Source organism: Plectropomus leopardus, chromosome 16 (assembly GCF_026936395.1).
Source record: "Plectropomus leopardus strain MGB_pleo_1.0 chromosome 16, ASM2693639v1, whole genome shotgun sequence".
NCBI classification, from domain to species: domain Eukaryota; kingdom Metazoa; phylum Chordata; class Actinopteri; order Perciformes; family Serranidae; genus Plectropomus; species Plectropomus leopardus.
The window spans coordinates 15,257,748-15,270,163 of NC_142191.1; the positions used below are offsets into that span (position 1 = coordinate 15,257,748).

General features: G+C 41.9%; 1 protein-coding gene and 1 long non-coding RNA gene across 2 annotated transcripts in view; one reads left to right on the forward strand and one right to left on the reverse strand.

Annotated features, from left to right (window-relative positions):
• The window catches only part of LOC148186858 (uncharacterized), a 100,343-nt gene that overhangs the window by 15,063 nt on the left and 72,864 nt on the right, over positions 1 to 12,416 (forward strand). The window lies entirely within an intron of this gene.
• Positions 1 to 12,416, reverse strand: part of foxo3b (forkhead box O3b) — a 58,678-nt gene that overhangs the window by 4,542 nt on the left and 41,720 nt on the right. Inside the window, exon 3 of the mRNA XM_042503044.2 lies at positions 1,709 to 3,181. Within this exon, the coding sequence (XP_042358978.1) occupies positions 1,736 to 3,181 (1,446 nt within the window). The 3' untranslated portion in view covers positions 1,709 to 1,735. The remainder of the gene's footprint in view (positions 1 to 1,708; positions 3,182 to 12,416) is intronic.

The window sequence follows — 12,416 nt, forward strand, 5'->3', positions numbered from 1 at the left end:
TCAAGACAGATATCAAGACAGACAGGTACCACTTTTTGAAGATCTCTGTCTCCTCAGAATTTACTGCATTTTTACTAGATCTTAGACAAAGTAGGCTTTTTTATTTCAAGACTGGTTAAGAACACCACTGTGGAGATATCACTTAATTGCCTGTGCGTTGTCTGATTTATTTAAAAATATGACTGACTGGATGTAAAACTTTCTGCCAGTGGTCGATCTTCCTATAGGTGACATAAGTGAGGGGGCTGCCAAAGGGGTACCACCTCTCGTCCTACCAGTGCAGTCCACTTTAATGTGTTTATCAGTGAGTAATCCTTTCAGTCAAAAAGTTATATTCAGTCAATATTCAATAGTCAATAGAATATTCAGTCAATATTCCTTTATTATTTTTTATTATTACTTAGCTAAGTTGTTAATTCGTGTTGATGTCTCATTAGCTCAGTAAGAATTACAGACAATATATACATATTTTTGGTGGTGGAGCTTGCCTAGGGCGCCGACTCTGCTACGTCCGACACTGCTTCCGGCATCAAATGCAACCAATAACTTATTTCTCATTCGAAATATTGGTTACTATAATGTCTGTCATATTCATCAATACATACACACATATATACTGGATGGCAGTTACAGAGGTGAATGAAGAGGGATTTCCATTTGTTTTCTGTAGGTATTTTCATGGGAATGTGGATTTTCCAGATCAATTTGAGGAGTGCCGGTAATTTACATGTTTCACATTTTAGTGTGTCATGCAGTGCGGGACTCAGTGTGGTCTGGTCTTGACCCCTCAAAGTCATGTCTTAGTAGCAATATACTCTACTTGTTTTGACCTCAGTTTAGTTGGTCTTGATTATAACATTGCTTCACAATAAAAGCATTTTACTGTGAAGGCAGAGGCAGACCTTTACTGTGAAATCAAGTGTTAACAGGAACTTTTGCAGTTAGCTAACATTTCCAAAGATTTACTTTATGAAAAGTAGATAAAGGTGATTTTTTACTTTTTGTGGGAACACCATCTTGAACCCCTTGTGTATTTAATACATTCTGTATTATATTTACCAAATCTTGATAAATGAGAAGAGCCATGGAAACAAGGACTGTTAATATCTTATTCAAAGCAAACTTTAAGCAGCTACAATTGGAATAACACTAGTGGAGAAGCTACGTTGTTTAGCAGGTTGGTTTTGATTCGAGTAAAATACAAAGTTGCACAGTTGAGGTGGTTTAGTGAGGAGATGCACAGGCATGTAATTACTTGAGAGAATCTTTTCCATGTGGATTCACAGGACAATGAGAGGAGCACTGACTCTGATTATGGTTTATACTGCAGTTCAGTGTTTTTATCTTCAGGTCTGTATCTGTTCACAACACTGTGCTGTTGTTCTACAGCACCAAAACCCTTCCAAACATAAGGAATAAAAATTTCACAAGTCAAGAAAGCATGTTGGTATATGAATATTTCCTATTCTTATACACTGTAATGTTAGCCTACATATCTGAATCAGTTCTGCACAGAAACCGTAACAGATGTGGAAGAAAATAGCACTAGTATCAGATCTCTACTTGGCATCAGTTGTACCCTGTGTTTCGGCGTTGGTGAAATCGGAGGAGAAAATCTTGGATCCGTGCATCCCTGATTCCCACATCTCAAATTTGCTCACATGCTGCATCATTTACACGGATGCACACAACACTCAAACATACCCACCTGCTCTGCTCCTCCCCGGCCTGGCCCTCAGCCGGGTACCCAGCTCTGAGAGGTCTGCTTGGTGCTTGTGAAGTTGCCGACTCCATTCATGTTAGCCAGAGAGTCAAAGTTAAAGTCCAGGCCGTCTGCATCCATCAGTTCGCTCCTGATGATGGAGTCCATATCACACTCCAGGCTGCTGTTGAACATGTCCAGGTCCAGATCTGTGGGGAAACGGTCCTGGCAGATCCCTCCACTGTTGCTTACTGTTCCATTTAAGAAGATCGAGGTGTCGATCTGCATTGAAGAGGAACCATTTCCTCCCAAAGGTGAGAGCAGGAGCTGCTGCTTGGCGTTAGCCAGAGCGTTAGCCTCATTGGCGAGGTTCAGGCCTCCGTTTATAGACCTCAGGGAGCTCTGGTTGTGGTTGTTACTTTGTAGTATCTCCCCTTGGCTACCCTGAAGTCCAGTGGTCCCAAAGGTCATTACGGGATCATTACGGAGCATGAGTCCACGGCGGGAGTTCTGAGAAATGAGAGCGGCGGCGCTGGCCTGTGACATCAGAGGGTCAGATTGGGTCATCATGACATCACTGTGGCTGTGGCTGTCAGAGTTAAGCAGGTCTTGTAGCGTCTGACTGCCAAAGCGAGACAGGCTTATGCTGGAGAAGGACGTCTGCTTGTTCTCCTGGATGGTCTGCATGGGGGACGGACGCAGTGTGGAGCCCGTTGTGTGGGGGCCAAAGATGGAGTTACTGTAACCATTAACTCCACCGTTAGAGGAAGAGTTGTTGGAGGGAGAAGAGGCTGAGGAAGGGGAGCCTAGCCCGTTGGTTTTGGACCCAAAATTGAACCCTGAGGATCCATTTGGAGCTGCCGGTCCTGAAACGGTTGGCACCAAGTTGATGTTATCCAGCAACTCATCCATCAGGTCATCTGTTAGTCCGTCATTCAGGTTCATTGTACCTGCCAGGTCGGCCAGGCGGGGTAGCTCAGTCGGCACAGCTTTCCCGTTGGTCGCGGGGTTGCCGGGAGACAGCGCTCGACCAGGGCTGGAGTACAGCATGGGTGAGAGAGGTGGCTCATCATCAGGCACCTCATCCAGCTCAGGGTTGGCCAGAATGGGTGATAGGCGACCGCTCAGTGTGCTGGCATTGGAGTTAGTGCGAGAACGGAAGTCTGTCCAGGCATCCAGCTCCTCGCTGCTGCGTGACGTTGGGCTTCCGGGCCACTTTGAGAGACCTGATGGACTGTCTCCGCCGCCTTCACCAGCTGCAGCGGCTGCAGCCTGCAGAGCTGCCTTCTTCTTGGCAGCACGGCCACGGGCAGACTTGGTGTACTTGTTGCTGTTGTCCATGGAGACTGCACGGCGGCGAGGAGCCTTGCCACCCTTCCCTCCCTCTGGATTGATCATCCACCAGGAACTCTTCCCTGTTCCTTCGTTCTGGACGCGGATGAAGCGGCTGTGGAGGGAGAGATTGTGCCGGATGGAGTTCTGTAACACAAAAGAGAGACAGAGAAGGGACTGCGTTGAGTGATGTGTGTAAAATACTTTAGAAACAATTACTCAAACAGTGACTGGCATCAATATTGATTTGTTGTATTCTTTCTTCCCCTTTACCAATACAACGCACAATGAATACCTCTCATTAAGTCCAACAACAGTGATCCGTAAACCACCCACTACTGATTCTGCAGCAATGTAAACAGTTGCTCTGGTGACTAGACACACAAACACAGCAAATATCCTTTTGTTTCAATTGTTACTCCTCTAAATATAGACACGAACACATTAACGTGCAGCAGCACTTGCGCTGATGTCTGCATTGTTTCCACTGTAGCTTTTGTGTTGCAGTTATAAAGGAGAAAACAGACCATGGTCTATAATCAAGCGTCTCCTCGATTATGAATGACACATACAAAGAGCCCCTGTGTTGCTTAAGGAGCTTGTTCTGTGTCAGATCATGTGTGTTTGTGCGTGGCTGTGTGTGAGTCTTGTCTGGTGTATATTGATCAACTCTGAGCAGTTTCCTTGTGCGAGCCCCAGAGGCTCATTGTGGAGGAACTGGTGCACATGACAGCCGCTGCTAATGATCAAGAGGTTTATTCACAGCACAGAGATGTATGTACACATTAAAAGGCCCAAATTGCCAAATAACTTGCCTGTTGAATCACTTGTGGCTTAACTGCTGGCTTTGTTTACATACTATACAATTATTAGATGCTGCTAGTAAATGAGTTTATATCGCCTTAATATTGGTGTAGTAAGAACCAATCGTTGATCATCCCTTAACCATTTGAACACTGAGGAAAATTGACTTGCTTTCTTTCAATAACATGGGGAAAGGCACAAGAAACTTAAGAAGACATGCTGCCAAAATCAGCAAAAAGTTAGTACAAAAAGTCACAAGAAAATAACCTGAAAATAAGTACATGCAAATAAAAAGTAAAAAACAAAAACAAACAAAAAAGACCTAAAAAGTTCTGAAAAAATCATTTTATATATTATATATATTTTCATATATTTCATTTTTTTTTCTGTAACATAATTGTAAATGTAAAATTGATATAATTTATAATATAGTCTTTCTGGACATTTTTTCCCAGTGTTTTGGGATAATTTTCTAATGAAAATGGAACAACTAAATGTGATGGGACTCAGACATTGATGAAAAGCATAGCTATAGATAAAGTAGAGGTGCTCTGTTACAAGTGGCCAACACACACAAGTTCAGGACAACATAACTATGTCAATGAGAGCTTGAGCAACACTTCACCGGCAACTTGGTGACAGTGTAGCTGACTGTGCTGTTGTTGTGTTGCCAATAGTATGAACACGGCATAAGCACGGCCTCACAGAGCCGTTTAAATGGCTGTAGACTTACATGGTTGTTGAGTTATGATGGGAAATTAAAAGGCCACTGCCATCAACCTTTTAAATGCAGAAATTTTTTCATGGTGGATGTACAGCTGCAACTTTTACAACCTTTGTCACATTCAGTCCAACTAATAATTGCATTGCTAATTCTGGGAGAGAGCAGTTATAGTCAGAGAAGAGGCGAGCAGGAGGATCTAATGACATTACTGTTGAACTACTGTTGATTTTAGATAGATGTCACAAAGTTGTATTACATTTAAACCACCAGAAATGACAAAGGCCAGGGCACTGCATAACTATTTAATAAATCTATAGCCCTGAAGTAGATCTTTTAAGTTTTATTGTTGCACGTTATTATGAGTTTCCATTGCACATCAAAAAGGATTCACAAAACATGTTTACACTGTGGAGATATCATTCCAGCTCCGTCACCACTCGTCTCCAGTAATTCATTAGTTCAGGTCAAAAGAAGGGTTGTATGATGTAAGCTCCGGCTTTGCAGTTATTTAAGGCTCAAAATTCCAACTTCACTTGATCTGTAAATTACACCCGTGCACACGTGCATCTGGACAACCCCCTCGTTTTCACAAACGCACACTCAGACACCCACACTAACACGCACTCTCCGCCATCTGGCTACTTAAGAAGACATCATTTCATGGTCTTATATGACAACATTATGATGATACACAGTGTTGAAATAACTGTGCACATGCAATGAGTAACATTCTCAAATATCCGCTCACAGCAACAGGGCATGACTAACCTTTATAAGACTACATTTTAAGGATAATTAGCATATATGGTTATGAGCTTTTTGAATTGACTTTTATCACATTTAGTAAACTTTTTCTTCTTGTCCTCTTCTTCTTGTGCCCCACAACCTACTGAAGGCCTTGCTGAATTTATTATTTTGCCTCTGTCTCCTTCTCTTTCCATACCCCTTTCCTCTTCCGCAGTTTCTGTTGTTTCACAAACACATAGCTCTTATGGGCCCTGAGGGACTCTAGGGCTATGCTATATCCTCCCATATAAACAACCCAACCGCCATCCACAACATGCACGCATTTTTCCCTCTCTGTTTTCCTCCTGTGTATATTTTTACTCCCTAAAACAGAACAGATTTCTGGGTTCCAAATGGCAAGAGCCAAAATCTTTGAGTTTTTGTGGGAATCACAATATTGTTTTCCATGAAGCAGTCCCGTCTTTCCTGGGCAACCGTTTACAGACAATTTGGTCTGGATTGTTATTCTGGTCAAAGGCAGTTCAACCAGAGAGAAAAAAAAGAGAAGCTTAAGTTACAGTTCTGAATGCTACGTTGGCAGAGCAAGAAAGTCTGATCTTTGGGGCCAAAGTGAACCTATGACCCCATGTGAGTGTGTGTGTTTTAGCATGTGTTTGTGGTCGTTATATGGAAATGTCCAGTTTTTCCATTTGGTTTTTGAGTGTATTACAATTGTAAATGCAAAAGTTGTTTCTGCAGGACTGTGTGCTTTTTGTGACCACTGTTTTGGAACAGTGTTAAAGATTTAGGGAGGTTTTTTGGCATCTAGCTTTGAGGATTGCAGATTGTAACCAGCTGAAACTTCTCCCAGTTGGAATTCCTTCAGTGTTCATTGCTCAGGAAGCTTTTACCAGGAGCCGAAATATCCATAGAGGTCTCTTCCTCTCTAAAACAAGTGGACCCGGTGATTTTAACCAGTATCTAGACATCAAGGAGGTTTTTACTGGGAGCCGAATTATCTGCAGGGGTCTCTTCCTCTCTAAAACAAACAGTTGCCTGTTGATTAAAAATGGTAAAACCACTGAACAAAGTGGTTTCACATTTAAAAAAATCAGTGTATCTGCAATGCACTTGTCATAGACAGGCATTCTGGCTACGATGACCGACTTGAAAACAGGAAAACGTGATCACAAACCAGTCTTTCTCTTGTGCTGTTTGGCATGTTGGAGGCAGGCTGCTCACCCAGCACTTGCTTATTTGTGATCACCTTTTATCTCTGATAACTTAATATTTAGAAGTTCAAGAGGTTTTTATTGAGAGCCCACTTATCTGCAGAGGTCTCTTTCTCTCCAAAACAAACTGACCTGGTGAATTAAACTTGTAAAAACACAGAATAAAGCAGTTCCACATTAAAAAAAAAAAAATCTGTATATTAACGATGCGTTTGTGGCAGAGAGGCTGTTTGGCTGGTGTGTTCTGGGCTACTGTAGAAACATGGCGGTGATGCAAGTTGGACACCATGTTTTCATATTTTCAGGTGATTATACACTAAAGAAAATGTACTTATATGTAGTTACTACATTCCATTTCGGCCAAAAATATTCCCCTATATCCTACACTGAAGCTTTAATCATGAATGGTGTGTGTTTGTGAATGCACATTTCCCACGTGTGTGTGTGTTTTGTGCAATGAGGTAAGATGAGAAGAGATACCAGGGAGACCAGTGTTTATCCTCTGCCAGCATCTCTTGAGGCCTGACGTAATGCTGCTTTATTACAGAACATTTTTTTACACACACACACACACACACACACACATACACACACCGGCTAAGTGTTAACAGCTGCCAGCGAGATGTAAATACTGGCGGAAAATGGACTTTATAAAGGAAAAATAGTACTTTTGGAGGGATGAATGGGAGCAGAATGAATGGAATGTGAGTTTCCTTCTCCTGCTGCTGTAAATATTTACCTGCCAGCACCCGACACTTCATCAATCCTCATCCCGCGCTTCATCCTACACCACCTTTATCCTTGCACTCCCTCCTCCCAACAAAGCTACTTGTTAAATGTTTCTCTTTTCCATGCCATGGCTCGTGTCCTTCAAATGTAAGGTGAAATATTTCTAACTTGGTGTGATGGAGCAGCAATAAAAGGAAATCTGCAGCCGAAGCAGGGACAGTGATAAAAAGAGGGTGCCGTGATAATGTGTGAGTGGTGGTGAGAAAGAGGATGAGATCAGGGTGATTGCATGATGAAAGAAAGAAAACTGCGCCTCCTATATATCAGTATTATGTGTGATGCATGTGTGTAGTAGTAGAAAATCCTCCCACATACTTGTCCTCACAAACCCAGTCATTTCAAAGATTTCCAAGATTCTGGAAAGGCCAAATTTCAAATGTCATTTTTCAAAGCTTTGAGCACCACAAACAAAATTTTATCCACCTCCATGGTATTGGCATGTAGCAAAAGTCTCAGTGGCAGAGATCTTGGCAAATAAATCTGAAACACTTGCGGTTCTGTAAGTGGAAAGTATGTTATATGTTATATGATTTTAGTGGACTGACCTTTCAACAGTTTGTGTTTTGACATTTCCTTTGCTTCACATTTCATGTAGACATTCAGTCTCTTCTGCAGACCACAACATCTCATTTCTGGCTGCCATGATTCTCACTGTATCTAATGACAAAACCAATCATATCATTTAACTTCCCAGGAGTTCATTAAACTACTCTTAAATCACACCTGGGTTTGATAACAGCCTTCATACTTCACTTAACATTTCTGAACTCTTGGGGCTCAGATGTGGAAAGAGTCTCCGCAGGCTCGCTGTGTACAAAATATTAGGAAAATCCTCATAATACACAAGAGGGACATTAAATTGCGTCTCCTCCCCTTACATCTGCATCTCCTCCTCATAACTAAAACAGATGTAATAGCTGAAATCAATACAGCATAATCCATAGCAGCGCTTGACGTGCAATTGAATGAACATGTCTTGTTATTTGCAGAATGTATGCACTCTATGTGTGTATGTACATGTCACGCAGTGTGAGTGGGATACTGTCTGCTTACTACTGTGGCTCCGCTGGGGTATTCCCAAAACCCATTAATAATAATAACAGCTCACTGAGGCAACAGCTCTGATTCATAAATCCTACTATGCAGCAAAAACAGTTAAATACGTATGTCTCTATCTCTCTCTCACGCACTCTCACACTCACACTCACACACACACACACACACACACACACACACACACACACACACACACACACACACACACACACACACACACACACACACACACACACAGAGCTTTAAGCAACAACCTTTCAAGAAATAATGATGCTGTGGATACTGTCCGGCTAATTTTAGGGTGTTTTTTGGAATTTTTTTTTTTCTGTTTTCTATTTTGTCCCCACCTCCTTATTCTCTCCCATGTGAGCATTTATCTCAGAGACTTTGTACTCAACCTTGGATTCAACCTTGTCTAACAATTTTTTACTACATTGTTTTTAGCTTGTTTAAATTTGTAATTACCAAAAGCCAAATAAGGGTTTGAATAAGCTGAGTTGAATTTGTAATTGAATGGCCTTGCTCTAACCTCCAAAGTAGTTTTGGTTGGAAAAACTGGTCTATGAAACACTCAGTCAACAGAGTCAGCTGTTCATGAGACCGGTTATCCAGGTTCACCAGAGTTACATTTTTTAAGCAAGCTGACTCAAAGATAGCTGGACAAAGCTGAACTCGCTTCGTGAGACAGGCCCCAGCTGTGTGTGTGTGTGTGTGTGTGTGTGTGTGTGTGTGTGTGTGTGTGTGTGTGTGTGTGTGTGTGTGTGTGTGTGTGTGTGCGTGCGTGCACCAGCTGCAGCCAAAGCTCAGGAACACAGAGGCCTTTTTGTCTGTCAGCAACATGTGGGAACAATTAATCACTGTCAGCAACCACGCTAGGAATCCCTCTCTCCTTTCTCTCATTATTCTGATTTTTGAAGGTGCGTAGGTGGGGACACATATATTTGCATTTATGTAAATTTGTATGTAGAAGGTGTGTGTTGATTGAAATTTTTAAACCAGGGATTTCAAGGAGATTTTAAGTCTACTCAAAGAGTTATATCGGTTTAATACCATAGATGCACGTAAATGTATAGAAATGAATACTTCAGACCCCTGAGGTGACTCAGAGAGCAGGTTCCTCTGATTGGTCTGGAAGATTCAAGGAGTGCTTTCTGATTGGTTGTAGCCATCCTAGCTCCAGCTGCATGGATTGGTGGAGTGAAATTGGTTTGCGTAGCCAGGCAGTACAGAAAAGGGAGGGTCTGCATGGTGTTGCAAGTGTGTTTCATCACCCAGCTACAGCATGTATCTGAACTCAAATGTATGAATTGGGTCAGTTACACTTTGCCAGCTTCCTGTACTCTGTGTGTGAGAAACATTTTACTGGCCAGCCTTACCCTGATACAACCTGTCCTGCCTTTAGCAGTGAGGAAATGCAGAGAAACACACACATACACAAACACACACAGCTCTTGATGTGTTGTGCTACAGGAAAGCGCCAGGTCAGAGGGTTACAGTGTCACAGAGCCAGGAGACAGCAATGTGCCAGAGGTCAAAGTGCTTTGAGGTTGCAGCTCTCGCCTCGCACATGTTAGCCCCGCCCCTTCATCCCTGCTACAACTGCTATGATTGGACCAACTCTGTGACCTGAGCCTCACACCTCTGGTGTACTCAACCACCCACTGACACAGTGTGTATGTGTGTGTGAGTCCTGGCCAAACATAACCACACTTTATCAGCCATTATGTAAACCAGCACTAATCTGAGTCTAATGTCAACAGTGACCGCTGCTGGGTCGAGCGGACGGCTTGCGCAATGTTAGTTACCATTTAAGACGAGGGATTGACAATGGGCTGCGGTGGAAATAATGCTTGTCCTGGCCTGCAGTGCTCTTTCTTTAGAGAATGGAAACAAGATTAACTTTGTGCAAAAAGGTGACAGATTAGCGTCCTAGCAAAACGACAGACACATGAGGACAATAAAATGGAGCGCAATGTTTTTTATAGAATTGATAATAAGCTAAAGAAAGAAAGAAAGTCTTGCTAACTCTAGGACATTTACAGTTATGATTATGAATTTGCACTTTCCCTCTTAAATAAGCCAATCATTCAATTAATACATAAAGAAACAAGTTTTTTTTAGCCATAAATACATGTCATTTTTAAGAATAGCCGAACTCCTATTTGGAAAACAGTGAAAGAGAAAACTCTTTTAAATTAGTGAGCTTTACCTTAAATTGTATTTTTTTAATTGAAAAATTAATAATTGACAAAAATGTGGCAACAGGTGTTTATATAACATATGCATGCAGAGACTATGTGTGTCTGTGTAAAGCCTGGATCATAGACCGTGGGCGTGCTTCTATACATGTCGGGGGTATGCATATGCAGACACACATGTGTGCTAAAACATGATGCAACCTCCTGACAGCAAGAGGAGGAGCTCCTTGGTTTGTTATGTTTGCCTGACCAACATGAAGAAATCTGGAAAGAAAACAGTGTGTGTGACTGCTTAAAGCAAGAATGGGGTACTTTTAGATGTAAATGACAGCCAGGGAAAGCTCTCTGTGTTTCTCAGTACACCAGAGTTTTTGTGTCTAGAGTGGCAACTTTTTACGCAGGTGCACTGGAAGTGATGCATTTTATGTAAACCAGCCAGAGTGAAATGGGGAGGGATGAATTATTTTATGTTACAGTGGTTTAGTTTTTGTTATGTTTTTCTGTTTAACATTGCTTTTTTGTTTTATTTTTTCAATGCTTCATCCTCGAGTGTGTTATTAGACAATGGGACCCTGGGCACAGATAGGCAAAACGCTCCACCACCTCTCCTGCTCAGGAGCAAGACACACAGACTTTGTGGTGATTTTACTTATTTTTTTGTTTGTTATTTTATGCCTCTCTGTAGTTGCTGTGCATAATTTTGTGTTTTTGTGTTTGTTTTACCAGTTTTGGAGTTATTTAATGTCAATCTGCAGTTCATTTGCATCTGATTGTGGTCTTTATGTGTCTTTGTGGTAAATTTGAATCTGTTTCTGGCTGGAAATGAGAGTGGCATTTTGTTGGTGAAGGCCAGGGGATCCCTTAAACTTCACGCCCCTTGGCCTTTGCCCAGTAGGCCCATTCAGTAAACCATTCATGGCTTCATTCGTATGTGCATGATTCTGATGTTTTTTTCTGACATTATGCATATTGATTGTAGTGCTGCCCCTTTAAAGTCAGAGATTCGAAGAATCATCATCAGCTTCAAATCCATCAGTCTGTTTTTTTTTTGCTAGTTGGTGTGCTGTGCAGTGTGCTTCTGGGGAAGTTTTGGTTTTGGTTACAGCTCCCACAAGTGTCAAATTAGGGTTGATTTTTTTCATTTGACAAGTAATATTGGAGGCCTAATTGGTGGATAAATGTTTGTGCCAAAATATCCATGTAATAAACTATGCTGTGAGTCACTGCTGCATTTTGGTGTCATTGATGGCTGCATGGCTGTACTGCTCCTCCACAGTCTGTGTCCCAGACACACACACACCTGAGCCGGTGCAGCAAAACCTGAGCATCTATAGCGCTTCTTGTTTTGCTCCTGTTTACCATATGGGACATCAGCTGACCCACTAAACTATCACCTGCCGCTGGTCTGCTGATAGCTAATGTTGCGCCCACGGTCATGATGGTTATGAAATCATAAAACAGAGGCTGTGTAGTTTCAACCAAGACAGCAAACTCTTTTTTTGCCTCCCTCATTGTCAGCACTATTAGCTCCACTTCTTCCATTCTTACCTTTCACAATAAAAGGCCTAGACGGATTCAGTGCATCACAGCTTACCAGGGGGAACTTATTCACATGCTGTGGCTGTGATGATAACTTGTTCAATTTTTGCAGTCACCATAATACCTTTGTATCTCAATGAAATGTACTGAAACAAATGTATCAGTGAAACAGTAAAGGTAATTTGTCATTTTGGCCAGTACAAAATTAAGCTTAGCTTGTAGATGTTTTCATCTACCAGCCACCTTGGCCGGTGAGTCAAAAAATATATTTTGTACACTGGCTAAAAGCATGCGTAGACAGTGTTTATGTAATG